Source organism: Phaenicophaeus curvirostris, chromosome 2 (assembly GCF_032191515.1).
Source record: "Phaenicophaeus curvirostris isolate KB17595 chromosome 2, BPBGC_Pcur_1.0, whole genome shotgun sequence".
NCBI lineage: Eukaryota > Metazoa > Chordata > Aves > Cuculiformes > Cuculidae > Phaenicophaeus > Phaenicophaeus curvirostris.
The window spans coordinates 55,670,011-55,688,778 of record NC_091393.1 but is presented as its reverse complement, the minus strand read 5'-3'; the positions used below and the strand labels follow the sequence as shown (position 1 = coordinate 55,688,778).

The 18,768-nt window shown below is 41.3% G+C and overlaps 1 protein-coding gene across 2 annotated transcripts; it reads left to right on the top strand.

Moving 5' to 3' along the window:
* Window positions 1–204: 204 nt before the first annotated feature.
* Window positions 205–18,326, top strand: IYD (iodotyrosine deiodinase). Of its 2 annotated transcripts, none has more exons than XM_069852126.1 (6): window positions 205–326; window positions 879–1,104; window positions 10,868–11,062; window positions 13,072–13,231; window positions 15,480–15,636; window positions 17,310–18,324. In XM_069852126.1, exons 2-6 carry the CDS (start codon window positions 924–926, stop codon window positions 17,490–17,492), a joined length of 876 nt encoding a protein of 291 aa, XP_069708227.1. In that variant the 5' UTR covers window positions 205–326; window positions 879–923; the 3' UTR covers window positions 17,493–18,324. The 2 variants fall into 2 exon arrangements, with proteins under 2 accessions (XP_069708227.1, XP_069708226.1); XM_069852125.1 differs by having other exon boundaries at window positions 296–355; window positions 17,310–18,326.
* The last annotated feature ends 442 nt before the right edge of the window (window positions 18,327–18,768 follow it).

Genomic DNA, 18,768 nt, shown 5'->3' with positions numbered 1-18,768 from the left:
ACCCCTCAGCACCCACTGTGATCTGGCATTTCATTATGCAATATGCCCCACCAGCCCCAGGTAAAGGCATTGTTTCAGTGTTGCTGTGTTGATTCAGTTCCCAAGCAGCTAACTGAGGTGAAAAATTGATTCAGTAGTTAGACATTGACCATTCGTGGGTTAGACCAGGATCCCTTCACTTTTTAATCTTTGCTTTGATAAGATAGCCGAATGACAGTTTAAAATTTCCCTGCAGCATAACTTTTTCATCCTGCAAATATTTCTTATTTTGATTCTCTGAATTTTTCTTTCTTCCCCAAGAACACCGAGGATGAATATAGAGTTTTGTGAGTCATTCATGCTTCTTACAGAGAAGGTAATGCTACTACTTTACTTATATGTTTTATTGACCTGTTTACATAGCCAAGGGCAGTGCTGGAAGCTGATATTCAGTTAGCGATATTCTGATTTCCTGATATATGTACAACATAACTAATTACATGAGTTAAACATTGAAGAGATGCTATTAGTTTTTAAAACTCACATTCGCATTCAGCTTTCTCATAATCATTGTTGTAAGCAAGATTGCTATGATCACAATAAAAATAAAAATAAGGGCGGATAAGTGTTTTATATATAGTCTGTGCTTTGGAAGATCTTATTTTTTTATTTTGCACCGGACAGCATTTATGCTTTTGTATATGGTCTGTTTGCTCTTTATAAGCAGTTTCTTCCCAGATAAAGCTCGGTGTGCTTAACAGCAGAAGCACATCAAAGGTGAGATTGTGGGGGTGGTGGCTGAAAAGTAGGAGTCGGATAGGGTCAAGCACTGAACATACGGCCCACCCCTTTTTGCTTACTGCCACTCTGCTCTTCCTTTGCCATTCTCTCCTTTTCAGGAGAAACTACTGAACTTGGATAGAAGGCTGCATATTTCTATAGTCATGGCACTGTTTTCTTCCCTAACCCCTGTCTTTATAGCCATTATATGTGTTTTGATTGGGGTAATACTGAAGAAGACTGATGGAGAAAAGAAAGAACGTGAGTCTAAAAGCAAGCCTCTATCTCGCCCGTGGGTGGATGAAGATTTAAAAGATGGCACTGACCACCACTTTGAGGAAGAAGGTAAGAAAAATCTCATCAATCTGATCATTTTAAAAATTATATCTGCTGATATGAATAAAGGAAATGCTATCTTCTGGACTTATCAACAGGGGCAGCAATGCATAGTTCTACACTGCTGCTGTGCCCCGAGCTTGTCAGCTCCCTGGAAGGACACTGTCATCGTCTCATGTCACTCCTGGTGTAAATCTCTATTTCTTCCAGATCCCACAGATCAGTATGCAAAAAGAAAATGTATTTTCAAAGACCCTTGTCTATTCCCCTGCACAGTAGATCTCAGACCTGTAAGGAAGTCTATGAACAACATAGAGGGGGAAAAAGGAGATACTGCTGAGATGCCACCAGCCTCTTCCCAAGTCTTATTGGTGTGAGCAAAAGGTAGACCTGAGCAGAGAGTTTCTATCATCTGCAAGCTGATTTGGTAGAGATCTCATCCCACTTTACAGCCCAATGATGCATATTTGGTCTCGGCACCCTCAGAAAAGTTGGAAATAAGTTTATTACAGTTATTAGGAAAGTTCTCCATTTGTGGCTACTGTGAATGTCCATGACGGCTTTAGCCGGATTAGCACTGGGATCATTTGGGAGGTATGTTGATCAAATACTTAAGAACAAAATGTGGCAATAGTGCTAATTTCTCTTTTTTCAACTGCATATTTGAACCTGTACAGCAAGCCTCTTTCTTTTCTTTCAGTCATGATTTCTACTGCGAAGCTTGGACAAATGTCTGCGCACAAAATGTGCCCTTCCTTCTTTTTGCTTCCTGACTATCCCCCATAAGCTCCCTTCATTTCCTTGTGAAAGAGAAACGTACATAGTTCCGTTCCCATGATGTTCTAAAACTTGCAGTTAATGCAGCTTTTTTTACTTAAACTGGTTTCAAAGCCTTTTTTTTTCCTTTTTCCCCATAATGACACATTCCCTGAGTCTTCTCCTAGGAATCTTGAAATTCATATTGTTTTTCTGCACATATACCTTATTCTAAGAACTACTATTATTTCTTAGTGTTCAGTGTACTTTGAGTTATTGTTGCATAGAAATTTCCAGAAATACTTGATGCTTGGAACACTTTCAACCCTGATGACTATTTCCCAAATATACAAAACTTCTCTAGAAATCAGTTCATATATGGTGTCCTTCTTTGTTCAACGCAAAATAGATTCTGTATAAAATTGGTTCATTTCCTTTGTCACTAACAGCTTACTAGATCAGTTAAATTGCTGTAAATAGAAATTCCTTTAGTCAGTCCAAATGATATTCTATGAATAATCAGTGACATCTTTGACTGCCACTTTTTGTATTAGTTTGAAAATTTAGATCCTCTAAGTAAGCCTATTAACTCTTAGCAAGGATCTTCACTGCCACATCTCCACATATAAAAATGTTATTATTTTATGTGTTAGTTGTTTTCCCTTTTATTCAGGTGCTACATTCAAACTGTATTAGTTTAAAATGGCTTACAAAAAACAGACAGGTAGATAGACAGGTTTGTGTTATTGCTAAAGGAGATCTATTTTTTTGAAATAAAGACTCTCTCAGTGTTGCATGTCATTCAACATTAAATTAGGTTTCCTTGCTATGTTACTTTTAACAACAAATGATCATCTTTCCCTTAATGTTGCATGACTCAAAGCAATATCTTTGTAAAACAAGTCTGGCTTTTATCTTTAGAAAAATTAAAATGATTGTATCATTCTTAGGGAAGTTTTTCTTCAGCAGGGGAAAGCCCAGTCTAATTGAGAACAGAATATGGCCACCTTGGTAAGGTTCTGCTACTCTGCTAATGCTGTAATTGAGGATCAAAACATATTCACCTTGTTGTCAGTGTTAACACTGACTGCACTAGATGCTGTAATGGAAACACGGGTATAAACAGAGATTTTCTTAATAGTAAAGAGTATTGTACCTGCTCTGTAAATTCTTCTACTTTATTCATGTATCTTACTTTATCACAAAATCTCATTTCTACTCAAATGTCCCAGGCTGTCTTGAGTATAAAGGGAAAGTTCCTCTGAAGGGAATTGGAGTTAGGTGAGATGAAACATTTTTAAGAACTTATCTAAAGCTAGATAAGGCTTGGGCTGCCATAGATGAGCAAGCTGAATTTTGAACACCCTTTGACAGGAAGGGGCAGCTGAAGAGGACATCTTTCGGTACTAAAAGTAAGGGTGCTTTGCCAACAGAGTGAAGCACTGAACTTACTTGGGCAACAACAGCCCTGTGCACCTTCCCTGAAGTGGCACCAGCTGAGATGTTTCTCCTGAGAGGGACACACTTCTGAGCAGCAAAGCATTCAGTGTAATTAGCTGAACTGCTTGGGCAGACTCAGAAGAGTCACTTATTGGCAGCGAAGCATAGAAGAGGGAGAGCCAAGTACTCCCAAGCTTGTCTGTGTTACGCTTTCTGCAGCTGAAGGGAAAGATGTTTCTCAGAGCAGCCAGAAACCCAGTTCTTTGCTTAAGTGGAAAGCATTCACTCAGACCATTTTTTTTTTTTAGTGCCTTAGCTGGCAGTACTTCAGATTTGTTTGCATACCCATCTGTCCTGTGACATTTTCCTTCATTTATGAGATCCAGAATGAGAGATTGTTATGCTGTGGATTGGCAAAAATGGTCTATGTGTGTATATATATCTGGCCATGTCTTGCCATGGGTGATTACCAATTAAATACAGAGGAAAAAGATATTTCTTCAGCCTTCAAAAGGGCTGTCTGGTAATGGTGAGCATCTGATACCAAAACAGTGGTACCTTGTCTCCCACTGCTTCAGGTTTACACTGTTAGATCTTGCAAAGATAAAGTCTGGGAAACAATCCAGTCTTTAGCTCAGGAAGCTTAGTGCATATTGATAATGAAATCACAGCTAATTACTACAATACACTTGTTAGGCTCAAATTGAGAACAAACATAAAACTCTCTCTTGGTCATATATTCAGATAAATACAATTGATGGGTAAGATAAATACAGATGCAGTTTACAGTGGTGTGGAGGATGAAGAATTTTATTAGTATTCTTGTTACTCTGGGGATAAGTTGCATAGATTATTAGCAAAGGCATTTTGTTACTACATGTTTAATTTTAGGGACTTTGATAAGCTCTGGTTAAGGACTATAAAGCAATATGCAAAGACCCAAATGTTCCATCCCTTTTGAGAATGCAGTGGTCATTACTTGTGGTACTTGTTATAATGGACCTCTCCTCAAGTTCAAGGTCTTTATATAACTTTTAATATACTACCGACATGCGTGAGGCAGAAGTTTAATTTTCCAGTTCTATGACAGGTCATGCTTTGTATCATTTAGGAACATAGGACTTACATGGACATAGTGATTCATTATGTTTATCTCCCTGCTGCTGCAGATACCTCCAACCTTTTAAATCAGCTGAATGAACTTGAAAACTGGCTTTTTTTTTTTACCCCATTTCTTTAACCTTGCTGGAAGGCTACTCCAGAACCTTATGCTATGGGTTAAAAGTCCTCCTCTGTGTATGTGCCTAACCTTCTTTAACACTAATCTATGACCATTTCTCCTGTTCCTTGTTAGTTTAAAGGATGCTTTCCCTGCCGCTGGTGTGCACCTTCCAGTGGTTTACAGGCAGCAATTAGATTACCTCTCAGCTTTCCTTTTACTATGTAAACCAGCAAATCTTCTCTTTATAAAACAGCCGTTACATTTCTCACAATACCTTAAGAAATGTTTTGCAACTATAGTTGCGTTAGCATTAAATTTCCAGAGGGCAGACTTTGATCTCTTCAGAAGGCTGGTTGGCGAAGTCTCATGGGAGACAGTCCTTAAGGGCAAGGGAGCCCATGAGGGCTGGGAGCTCTTCAAAGGGGTGGTCCTAGCAGCTCAGGAGAAAGCCATCCCCGTGGTCCGGAAAAAAAGCCGGCAGGGGAGAAAGCCAGCTTGGTTGAATAGAGAGATCTTGAGGGATATCAAGAGGAAGAGAAATGTTTATGGGCTCTGGAAGAAGGGACAGGCCTCTTGGGTGGACTACAGGAGGGAAGTGAGATTGTGTAGGGAAAAAATCAGAAGGGCTAAGGCTCAGCCAGAAATTGGATTGGCCAAGTCTGTGAAAGATAACAAAAAATCTTTCTACAAATATATATATAATAAAAGGAGGACTAGGGAGACCATACAGTCCCTATTGGACACAGAAGGAACAACAGTGACAGGGGATGAGGAAAAGGCTGAGGTACTTAATGCCTTCTTTGCCTCAGTCTTTAGTCCTAAGGAGGGTCGTTCCGTCTGCGTACAAACCCAGGAGCTAGAGGAGCAAAATGAGGCTCCCATGATCCAAGAGGAGGTGGTCAGAGCCTTGCTAGCCCAACTAGACAGCCACAAGTCTATGGGGCCGGACGGGATTCACCCGAGGATACTGAAGGAGCTGGCGGATGTGCTGGCCAAACCCCTTTCCATCATCTTCCAACAGTTCTGGAAGACTGGGGAAGTTCCACTGGACTGGAGGCTGGCTGATGTTGTGCCCATCTACAAGAAGGGTTGCAGGGAGGATCCAGGAAACTACAGGCCTGTCAGTCTGACCTCAGTGCCAGGGAAAGTCATGGAGCAGGTGATCTTGAGTGCTATCATGAAGCACATGCAAGAGAACCGGGTGATCAGGCCCAGTCAACATGGGTTCACAAAAGGCAGGTCTTGCCAAACTAACCTGATCGCCTTCTATGACAAAGTGACTCGGCTGCTGGATGAGGGAAAGGCTGTGGATGTGGTCTTCCTGGACTTCAGCAAAGCCTTTGACACAGTTTCTCACAGCATTCTGCTTTGGAAACTGTCAGCAATTTCACTGGTGTGAAATCCAGCTGGAGGCCAGTGACAAATGGGGTTCCCCAGGGCTCAGTGCTGGGTCCAGCCCTGTTCAATGTCTTTATCAATGACCTGGATGAAGGCATCGAGTGCACCCTTAGCAAGTTTGTGGACGACACTAAGCTGGGTGGAAGTGTCGATCTGCTGGAGGGTAGAGAAGCTCTGCAAAGGGATCTGAACAGGCTGGACCGCTGGGCAGAGTCCAATGGCATGAGGTTTAACAAGGCCAAATGCCGGGTCCTGCACTTGGGGCACAACAACCCTGTGCAGTGCTACAGACTAGGAGAAGTCTGTCTAGAAAGCTGCCTGGAGGAGAGGGACCTGGGTGTGTTGGTTGACAACCGACTGAATATGAGCCAGCAGTGTGCCCAGGTGGCCAAGAAGGCCAATGGCATCTTGGCTTGTATCAGAAACGGTGTGACCAGCAGGTCCAGGGAGGTTATTCTCCCTCTGTACTCGGCACTGGTGAGACCGCTCCTCGAATCCTGTGTTCAGTTCTGGGCCCTTCAACACAAGAAGGATGTTGAGGCTCTGGAGCGAGTCCAGAGAAGAGCAACAAAGCTGGTGAGGGGGCTGGAGAACAGGTCTTATGAGGAGCGGCTGAGAGAGCTGGGGTTGTTTAGCCTGGAGAAGAGGAGGCTGAGGGGAAACCCCATTGCTCTCTACATCTACCTGAAAGGACGTTGTAGAGAGGAGGGTGCTGGCATCTTCTCCCAGGTGACAGGGCACAGGATAAGAGGGAATGGCCTCAAGCTCCGCCAGGGGAGGTTTAGGCTGGACATTAGGAAAGAATTCTTTACAGAAAGGGTCATTGGTCACTGGAACAGGCTGCCCAGGGAGGTGGTTGATTCACCTTCCCTGGAGGTGTTTAAGGCACGGGTGGACGAGGTGCTGAGGGATATGGTTTAGTGTTTGATGGGAACGGTTGGACTCGGTGATCTAGTGGGTCTCTTCCAACCTGGTTATTCTGTGATTCCGTATATTTGAGTTTGAGGTAATTTACACAATATTTTGATGCTGACTTCTTTCTTACAGGGTCTGCCTCCCACACTTGATACTTCTTTTGCTTAAGATCCCTGACCAACTCTTGGGGTTTCCAGGATCAGTCCTTTAACAACTATTTATAACCCACTATTGAGGCACTCCATCTCTTTCAGTTTCCAGTTAGCCACAAACCCAGTTCAGGACTGGATTGACTACTGGGATTCCTGTAGTGGCAAATTATGTAGGAGTCTGACATTAACCAAGCAAAAATCCCCAGAGAGTCAGTTGCCCAGCATTTTGAGTCCAAAGAAGTCTTCTTTATAACTGTTTAATTGGTTTCCTATGCATCATTTCTTTACACTGGAAAAGAGGATTGGAGAGGAATTCTATGCTTAGAAAGCAATTCCTTAGAGAAGACATTGAAAGAGCTGGTTTGGAAAGCAAATACCTTGCTTGAGATCGAGGTTGCAATCTCAAGACCAGTCTCAGGACTGATAGTTACTATTATCTTGTGATCTTTGGATAAAACTGAGGAGGGTATAAGTGAAATGACACAAAACAAGGAACCAACAACATAGGGAAATATCTGTATAGGTAAAATAAATGGCTAGTATATATGAAATGACAAATTGTAGTTACTAGGATTTAACTGTTAGGAACAAGGTAAGAATTTTTGCCACAAACTGGGGCAGAATTTATTACATGGTTTATAGGCTGGATATAACCTCCCATATGAATTGCTGTGAAATACACAGACATCATCCTAAAATGTATCCATAGAGGAATTTCTGATAGAATTAGAGAAACAGTACTTTTAAAATGAGATTTCAGTTGGGATATCTCAGCCAAAACCATTCCAGATTTGCTTGAAAAGAAGGAAGCCTGATGACTATTGCAAATGTGCAACAGAATTGACGGCAATCTTGAGAATGTGGCTAACAAGATATTAGGCTGGCTAGCAGAATGTCTGTTGTCCATCAAATGATAGCATACATAGAGATGTAAACAAGACATTTGTACTCTTGTATAACGTGACTGTACAAATGGGAATATGTCCAAACACAGCAATTAAAGATACAGAGAGTATGCACTAAACAGATGGTGCTGATAATTATTTTAGCTTAGCATATGGATAATGTTAACTGCTATGAATGAATCGAAGATACATGGTGGAAGAGAATAAATAATAGATGAATTTGATTAAAAAAAAAAAAAGAATTGCCAGGATAGTTTTGTTTGTGTGTATGTTCCCGTTTTTAGTGCATTAAGTGAAGTAAATAAGTGAGGGCACATAAGAACTCTCGGGTCCTAGTTTTATTTGACTATTTCTAGGGTAGAAATAGTCTATTTCTATTTCACAGGACACTCGACATTGTAAACAGGTGACACAGACAGGGGTGAATACTACAGTGCATTGATATAAGCATATATATCATAGTCTGACTTGAAATTTTCACCAAGATACTATTTCAATGCCTACTTTCAGTACAGGGTTTTTTGTCATATTCTGCTTTCTGATAGAAAATGCACAACCTCATCTGATTTCAGGAAGCCTTCTGTTACCATAAAGAATATTCCTCCCATTTAGAAACTCCTTTTATTTGAGTGCCTATGGACAAAATTAAGATGTGCATTATTCTATATAAGTGCTAAGCCTCAATTCAGCAGCAAATATCTTTGTTATAGTTTGAATATTGCTATACACAAAAGGTGGATTTGAAATTAATATTATTGGACCAATCAAGACTGTTGCAGGAAGCCATCTAGCTTCCAGGTTTGTAAGTCCTTTCATGATTTTCTGTCCTATCTATATCAAAGGGCAACTTCTGACTTTCTCTACTGGCCAGGCAGTCATAAGTCACATCAGAAAAGGTTGCTGAGTTGCAATCTTACAGCTCCCTGGTTTTTCCCTTAATTTTATGCCTTTTTGGGTCATCACTTTGTCTCTCAAATCCTTTGGCTGCCAGGCATTACTGTCTCAACTTCTGTCTGTGAAAGGTTTTTTACCTTTAACTTTTTCTTTTTCATCTTCCTCATAAGTTCACAGCAATTGTCTCCATGACCTGAACTAAGGTCACTGTGCCTCTGCTTACATGGACCCTGCCCCCTGGGCTGAGGGCTGCACCTTCTTCCAAACCATCAGACAGAGATGCAAGAGGCAGAGATATGTGTCCTACGAACTATTCCACAACTATATTCCCTGTGAAACTTCGAGCTGTGGTTGCATATTGGCTTTTACCAGCTTAACATAGTGGTTCTTGAAAGTGGCTTCCTGAGCTACCATGCGTAGCACAGAAGAGGTGAGAAGGATGCAGAACTCTAACCATCTCCTTGCCTTTCTTCCCCAGCTACTCCACCTCTCTAAAACATGCAGGATATTGAACACTAGATCCCCAACCTCGTATTGCACCTCACTACTTGCTAGTGTAAACATAGCCTTCGTAACCTTGTGGTGTTCTCTTCACTGAGTGTGGAGGAGGAATGGGAAAAAAAGGGGCTGTGAAAGTTTCTGAAAGAGAAAATCACCAGCATCCTAGCAGGGGGCGAGTCCTAGTCAGCCAGCTGGTTTTGAATAGTAACTAATCTACTTTCCTAAGTGTAAACCACAAATGGCATACTAGGAAGAGGTATCCTTTTCCTTTCTCAGTTCGAGCGTGCAGAATGTCCACAAAAAATATTTTGTACAAGGGGCTACTGCTTCCCATTACCCTGGAGTCACATCCCTGCAGACTGTGACCAAGAGTGCTTAATCCAGGCATGAAATGCTAAACAAAACAAACTTTCTGGGTGACTTCTTTGTATGCAAAATTAAACGTACGTTGTTTGGGGACCAGAATAATACAGTTTAGTTTCAACATATGAAACTGGATATATTGCGGCCTCTTTCACATGCTGAACCACACTTGTGAATATTACACTGCTGTTTAGAAAATGAACAAAAAACCCTGGTCTCTAAGGCAACTGCGTACTACTAAAACACAGAAATAATTGCTGTTTGAATTTGCACTGGAGATTGCTTTGTTTCTGAAATAGCAGCCTAATGGTGACTGAAAGTGAACTGGAACATATTTTCCTGACTCAGCCTTCTGCAGCAGATTGCTCTATACTATTGACTAGTCAAAATGCAAAATTTAAAAGGCTTAAATTCTGCATCCTTGTTGCAAAAAATGCCATCCGTGCTGATTCTAGGAATGCAGGGGAGAAAGATGAGATCTCAGAGATGACAGAAAATGCATTTCGTGGTATCAAAACTTCAAAGAGACACATTTCGGTGAAATGAGGAACCATTTTGAGTTCTTAAAGACAAGAAACACAATATCCTACATTTGATATGTTGTTACCCTAAGTATAGATGCCTGTCATCCATTTTCTCTCATGCTGAAAGTATTGTGAAACCAAAGATCTTAACCACAAAGTCCCATTTGTGCAGAGCCTAGTCTTTTCAATGCTTCTGCTATGAAACCTGCATATGGAAGAAGCTGACATTCAGCTCTTCATGGGAATGTCTTGGTAGTTGAGTCTTCTCCTTAACGTCAGTAATTTAATTGATTATATTTTCTTATAAGACTGCTCAAGAAGAAGCACACATGTTCACATCCACTTACTGAGAAAAGTGGACTGAAAGATTGGACACCTTTTCACTGCTGTTTCAGCTTGTAATCCACTTTTACATGCAGGCTTGCAGACTGAAGGGGAGAAGGCCATAACTTCTTTATGGACCACATTTGCTACAGCCAGCCAGGACCCTCCTGCCTGTCGGTGTTTAAACAAGGTGTTTATTCAGTTGCTGGAGGTAGGAATCAATGAGTTGTGTCAACTGGAACCTCAGACTTTGCCTTTCCAGTGGTGTAAAAATGCAATGTATGCAATGCAGGCCAAAGTGTATTGCAGTGGTGAATGGCAAAGTTATAAGCAATGTTCTCAAGCAAAAAATCCCTAACCGCTTTTATTTTCTTGCAGAGGCTGATGAGGAGTGGCAAGGAATTGATGAAAATGTCACCCATGTCCCCTTCTCCGCAGAGCGCTACTCTGAGGCCGAAATGATTAAAAGGTCACAGATGTTTTATGAGCTTCTGAATAAAAGGCGTTCTGTCAGGTTTCTCAGTGATGAGCCGGTCCCCAGGGAGGTTATTGACAATGTCATCAGAACAGCAGGTATGGCACTGAGCAGTTCAAGGACTGAAAAAACGGAAGGATCAGTATTGCTGTTTCCCCTGCTTTTCCACATTACCTTTACACAGCTGAATTGCCATTTAGCTTATGGTTTTCCTCAATTAATCTGTAGCTATAGTGTATGAGCACCTATTGATTGCTTGGAAATTACTCAGTTTGAACAACTACATGTTTGGGACTGTTTTTGAGCATTCCCAATTCCTTTGTATTTGTAGTGTGCGTAAACAGCAAAAAGAGCATTTCAACAGCATGAAACAAAACATTTCATTTTCAATATTTAAAAGACATCATTTAGAATAAAGCTGATGTGCAGTTTAGTGAGTTTAGTGAGACATCTTTCAAATAGAAGTATTGAAGTGTTTTCTCTCAAAAAATATCAAACCATGTGCACTTCACATGCTTTAAAATTTCATGCGTTATGATGATCTTTATCGTGTGTGGGTTTTGTTTGTTGAGTTTTTTCCCCCGAAAACAAATGAATGAAATTCTCAGCCGTGCGAAGTATTTCAGTGGACATAAATTGGTGTTTATCATGGGAAAAAAGTTTCAGTCTGGAACAAAAAAGTTCTTTCAACATCAGTGCCAATCACCTGTTGTATGTGACTGGGGTCTTATGTTGAGGACACTGATCAAGGTTATTTGACTGTCAGAAATCATTTTTCTACTATTTTTTTTTTGAATTTGCGTGTTTCAAACCATTACTGTCGTATCCTGGCCTAATCTCATCTCTGCTTTAGTAACATTTACTTCAGCCAGGAATAGTTTTGACCTTCATTATTTCTCTTATGAGTCAGTTGCTGTTAGTATAGGGAACACTCATAAGCTGCCTTAGCGTAAAGTTCAGTAACAGAATAAGTTTAATAATATAGATATTCTTAGCATTTGAGAAACACTGGTTTTGCTTTAAAAACTGTAAGTAGCTTTGTTACTGCAATATAACAAGTCTCCTTCTTCCTCTAATTAGCTGGGAGTCATTATAACACTGAGCAGGTTTTGGCAGATGCAGCAAAGCAAACAAACCTGGAGTGCAGATGAAGTACTTAGTAACCTTGAAAGCTTTGGGCTGTGTGAAGAAAAAGAGAAAAAAGGAAAGCATAAATGTCATTAGTTCTTACCCAAACCTGTGGGGAGGCAAGCTTCACGATATAAACACATGTAAAAGATAGTTCAAGCTGCTTGTTCACTCCTTTCAGAATGAAACGAATGCTTATGTAAGAAAATATTGTGTGTGCGCGTATGTGTGTTCAAGATCTTGAAGTATCTTTAAAATGCATATGAGGGACAGAGAGATGTGTCTCCTTAAGCTGTTTATCTGAACCTGCACAGATAACTATATTATTAAGTGGCTCTAGGCACTTAAAATATTCTCCAGTGATACCGGCATGTAACGACCAGAACTGAATGAACAAATGCAGACTTAATACATGCACACCTCCATACACCAGATGTCTTTGGGACAACAAACTCAAACCTGTATGCTACATAGCAGATTTCTGCATTGTGCAGCTCCTCATCTTTGTCAGTCAGGAACAGATTCCCTCAAGTGGCTGCTTAGCCTTGTCTCCCTGAAAAACATTAGCCTTGCCCTTCAGCTAAAATCATGTCTCAGAGTTAGGTGCATATAGAGATGGTGTGCTGCTTTTGGTGTAATGCTTTGCAATAACATTACTGCATGCATATATTGCACCATAATACTGCCTTGTCATAAAAAACACAAAGGACTAAATCCCTAAGTTGGTTTCCTGTAGGATGACCATATGAAAGGACTAACTTGTCACTGAACAGGAACTGATGTTCTCCAAGAAAGAAATAAACAAGCTTGTTTTCCAGAACTTGCCTCAGTCCGTTTCTTCCCATCTCATCCACTTGCTTTCCCATTGCTCTACTGGTCAGCCTGAAAGCCCACAAGAAGGAGCCAATACCTTTTCTCTGCACACCCTCTTCAGCACTGTACAAGCTGTGTTTTCGTCTTTCTCTGTTTTTCTATGCAGGCACTTCACCCAGTGGAGCGCACACTGAGCCCTGGACCTTTGTGGTAGTTCAAGATCCACATTTAAAACATAAGATTCGTGAGATTGTAGAAGAAGAAGAAGAAATCAATTACAAAAAAAGGATGGGGGACAGATGGGTTAATGACCTGAAGAGACTGAGGTATGAAAAAGTCAGTTGGCTAAGGGGTTTGAAAGGAGCTGTGGTTTGGGAAGTTCTAGTCATGTGTTTTGTGAAAAACAAAAAAGCCTGAAAATATTCAGCTTGATTTTTAAAACCTTGTTTTAAAAATGTTCTTTCAAGTCCACATTCCTTAAACTCTCCCTGTTTTTTTAGTGCTTCTCAGGAGAGCAGCTGTAAATATTTCCCACATCCTGATCACAGATAAAGAAGGAAGGTGGAGCTAGAGATTGATCCAGACAGACAGTTGAAAGAGTCACTATAATGTGATCCTTTTGCTAATTTACAGTTGGGGAGAAAAACCCTCTTATCTGAGGAAGGTAAATTTCCCAGGCAGCAGGAGCTGAAAACAAATATTTGCTACCTATTTATCTATATTCTGGCTGTCTTGTTCTAAGGCTCAGGTGAGATGCAGCATCCAACAGACACACACAAAATAAAAACTTAGTGTGCCTGTGTGCTTGAATCTTACCAGAAGGAGGAAGAAATGAGTGACTCATATGTTCAGTACACTCCATGCTGTTGTATGGCTTTGTCTTGATTCTCGAGATGATGGGAACATTACTGAAAGCACCACAGTTTAAGAAACTGAAATAATAAAAGAAGCTTGTATTGAATTCTTCTAGTATCCTTTTCCATTTCTTCCTACCTCTCAGTTTTAATATATTTCTAACATTCACATTTGGAAAGAAAAACCTAATGTGCAGAATTGTAACATGGTGACTCCAGTAAAAATTCTCATTCTTGAAACACTTTCCCAAGCATTTGACAACATGTTCATGTTTTCCTAGTACCTCCTTTGCCATAACTTGTTTTTTCCTGTTATGAAACCGCTCCTTCAATACTGTGTTCAGTTCTGGGCCCCTCACCACAAGAAGGATGTTGAGACTCTGGAGCGAGTCCAGAGAAGAGCAACAAAGCTGGTGAAGGGGCTGGAGAACAGGCCTCATGAGGAATGGCTGAGAGAGCTGGGGTTGTTTAGCCTGGAGAAGAGAAGGCTGAAGGGAGACCCCATTGTTCTCTATAACTACCTGAAAGGAGGTTGTAGAGAGGAGGGTGCTGGCCTCTTCTCCCAGGTGACAGGGCACAGGATAAGAGGGAATGGCCTCAAGCTCCGCCAGGAGAGGTTTCGGCTGGACATTAGGAAAAAATTCTTCACAGAAAGGGGAATTGGGCACTGGAACAGGCTGCCCAGGGAGGTGGTTGAATCCCCTTCCCTGGAGGTGTTTAAGGCACGGGTGGACGAGGTGCTAAGGGGCATGGTTTAGTGTTTGATAGGAATGGTTGGACTCGATGATCCAGTGGGTCTCTTCCAACCTGGTTATTCTATGATTCTATGAAACAATGAAGCTCCCAAAGTCATTGTGAGTTTTGCTGTCGACTGAGGTAGTCCCGAGACTTGTCCATGTGCAAGTGCCAAACTATGCAATATTTAATTATTCCATATGCCCTCTGAAGTCTGACTGACTTGTTTAACTCCACACAATGGGAACATTGGCTTGTCAAATGAAGCATATGCGCAAAGCTTTATAGTGTTGATTTGCCCTACTTGTTTCATAGTGTTGTTATTTTTCAGGTGCTTATGCGCTATGTAAAAAACTATGTAAAATATAGTATTTTTTATATTTTGAATTAGAATAGTAGAAAACTCACATTTTCTATTATAAATCCTACATCATAATTCTATGTATTATCATTTAAAAAACTGGGAACCAAATGAATTATAACAGGGTTGAAATACCCAGAAACAGAATAAAAATTTTGCTGTAAGAATATATGTGTTTCACCTTAGACCAAGAAGTTTTGAACTTTTCCAACAATTTTCCTTGCAACCACAAAGAAATTAGCACTGCTGGTAACAGGTAGAACTGCAAGTCTGCAGAATTCCAGGAATTAAATGATTTCAAGGGCAAATTCTCCTGAGGCCAGCTCATGCATAAAAGGTCAAGAACTACCTCTTATTTTTATGTAATTCCATTCTCCAGAGTAGGTTCATCAGCTGAATATGTTAAATTTGAGAACTCCATTCAAGCTTCTATTTTATTTCTTTTTTAAAGTAAATATTTCTATATAAGCTATGATACTTAATCCTTTGCAATACATGTTCTGAGCTTTGGCCTACTGCTATAATTGTCACGTACCTTTAGAGCCCCTTTACAAACGGTAAATGTGACTTACGGGAAAGTGAAAGGGCCACAAAATAAATGCCTTAAATATTATTCTTTTGCAGAACAAATTGGATTAAAGAGTACTTGGACACTGCTCCCTACCTTATCCTCATTTTCAAGCAGGTATATGGGAGGCTTCCAAATGGCAAAAAGAAGACCCACTACTACAACGAAATCAGTGTTTCTATTGCTTGTGGTATGTTGCTTGCTGCACTGCAGGTACGTTCACAGAACCAGCACATTGTGAGTCAATATATTGGTTTGGATTACGCACCAAGACTATTCTGCCTAAATTAACTAAATTCAGATTTTAACATTATCAGTCCTCTGGATTACTCCAATACTACTCCTGGCAATGTATCTTAGTTTTGAGTTTTAAAGTTGTTCTGCATATGCTCACATTTAAGAAGGTGATGCCTACCCCAGTACTGATTAGCAAGAAGGAAAATGTAATGCAGCACACTTGCAGAGTTGTCACTCTTCTTGTGGCACATGTTTCAGCTCCTGTGGTTTCTGCCTTGCACTCACAGGCCTGACAGGGTCTGCAGGCTTGGCTATACAGTGCCACACTGGCCCCTTCTTTTCAGTAATCCCACCTTGACCCCAAATAATTATTAGTACATGATGCAGGAAAAAAAAAGAAAAAAGTCGGGGACATATTTCACATAACAGGCTGTACTATTTCAGTCAGTTTTTCTGAGGCACTTCTGAAAGTGAACTTATTTCTGAAGCTCAGCATGTTTGATGCACACATTACTGTTCCTTAAGTGAGAGGTGAGCAGTATAGAAGCACATTGCTGAGGTATTGTTGCTCTGTATCTGCAAAGGGCTTTGTATTTTCCCTCCATGGAGTGAGCTGAAAGCACAGGGGGTGCCCAGGGAATGGGGCAGAGTGGTAACTGTGTCACCAGCACCTTAATCAGAAGCAATAGGAGTAACAGGGCTCCACTTCTCCCAGTGCCAGCCCACCATAAGGTGGAATTGCTGAGGCTTGCTACCAGCTGTTAGGCTCCTTCGTTCTGTCTCTTTCCCAGCTCCTAGAAATTACATTCCGTACCACCACTATTAGCTCTTCTCTTCAGAAGTTTGGAGAGATTACTTAATGTAAGAGGCTCATTACCTGAGCACCTCTCCCTGGTTGACTTTTGTGAATCAAAGCCTTCCAAAATTCTTGTATTACATAGAGGAAGAGACTGAAATATACACATGTACATCTCTCAGCAAGTGCCTCCAGCCATGTTGTCATATCTCAGATGATGTCAACTCTTTACTATTAGTCAGATCATTTAGCTTTTGTGTGAGATTTTGTATGAAAGGATGAGTGATGCATAGACTTATTTTGGGGTTCTGGTGTAAGCCAGAATATTGGCCACTGTGAGAGATGACAACAGACTCCTGTGACAGCTGCTGAGCCTGTGCCCCTTGTCCCTGAGAAGTACAGCTCTTGAGGAGGAAAAAACATTTACAAAGCTGTAAGGCATCTATCTGCCAGCTGTATGGAGGCAAGAATGGAAATGTATCCCTGTATGAACCAAATGAACCCCATGGGATGATATTCCCGCAACTGTCTCTGTGCTTCACTGTGGCCATAAGTTCCCCATTCCACTGAGCATTGCAGGCAGGCTCCTGCTGTACAGCCTATAGACATGTCAAGCAGAAAGGGCTGTTGCTGCCTTGCAGAAATGCTGTACTTCTGTGTTAGCAAAGGTGCCATCTTTTATGGTACCATTGAGGCTATTAGTAAATCAGATGTTCTGAAGCCTGCAGCAGTATCTGATGAAGCAGCATTTTCTGGGCTAGTCAATATAAGAATGGGTACAGGTCTGGGGAGAATAGTATATACCGATATAGACCACAGCCACCTCACTCTGTTGCTGTCTGTCTTGCTGCAGAATGCTGGTCTGTACACAGTGACGACCACACCCCTCAACTGCGGCCCCCAACTCCGGGCGCTGCTCCAGCGCCCAGCAAATGAGAAGCTCCTCTTGCTGCTCCCAGTTGGCTATCCCAAGAAAGATGCTACTGTGCCTGCACTGACCCGAAAGCCTCTGGAAGACATCATGGTGGTCATGTGAGCCCAGCACCACAAGGAAGGAGCACGACACTGCTGCCAGCTAGTAAGCAGCAGCCCACTGAAGTTATTGCTGCTCCTACATCACTGCTGCTTTGGCTGTTTAGATCTGCATTTCTTTCATGCTAGAAATTGTGGTGGCTGCTTCTGCTAATAGAAGCAAGCAGTCAAGCACTGTGCATTTGACAGGTGCTGTTACCAATGAGCCCAGGCACTTGTTCCAGGGGACATGTGCAATGGCATTTAAATGACCTTCATCACTCGATTTTTCTTATGCTTTGTAGGGACAAATCTTTCCTTGAATGGAAATGTATATTCTCCTTATAATTCTGTGAATAAGATTACAGTTATTTTCACTTCAGATTTTTAATGGAGGTTGTATTAAAAGATATAAAGAGGTCAAACTCAGCTGTTTTGTCTTGATTAATGTGTGCTATTTAAATGCCCCTTCACTGTGTTCAATTCTGCATAGGAGGAAGGTATTCTTCTCATATACAGAAGCATTTTCCCTATTTGGTTGATCTTAAACTTGTCTATATCAGGCTTTCTTAAACTATTCCTGGTACAAGCAGATTTGTCTGCAGGAGATCTAGTAGGAACAAGGCATCCAAGTGATTTTCTTGTTACCATTTGTTTATACGTGTTCTAGGCACGGTTAAATGACATTGCAGCTATCAGTTGTGCCCCCTACGCTTGCTGCATCCACTGGAAGCAGCCCAGAGTGAACTACCATTCTTGTTATCCTGTTTATACCTACAACTGTATCAACCTGAAATTTGAACTGCTTTAGAGACACTAACTCACGAGAGGTGCTTTCATGTCACACCAAAATCAGGCATATTTAGGTTTATTTTAAGGCCCCTTCCCCAAAATGTAATGATCCCTACTATAAGCCTTGCCTACAAGCAAAATGTGAGTGGGCGCTAGTGGGAGTCACTCACTAGGAAAATTGGTACTGTCGATCCCTGTGCTGGCAGAGCCCCCTCGTGGGGTTGGTTGCTGTTCCTGGTGGCTTCGTAAGCAGCACAGGATGAAAACACTGCTAGAGCGACACCCTCCACTGAAGCTATCTATACTCTGTTGAAAACTTCCCCACCCTGCTCTCTGCTGCATGCAGCTTAAGGCAAATTCAGCCAAACTGGCTTCAGCCTTCCTTCAGGATTGCTCAAGTTAACTCAGTTCTGGGCCCCTCACCACAAGAAGGATGTTGAGGCTCTGGAGAGAGTCCAGAGAAGAGCAACAAAGCTGGTGAAGGGGCTGGAGAACAGGCCTTATGAGGA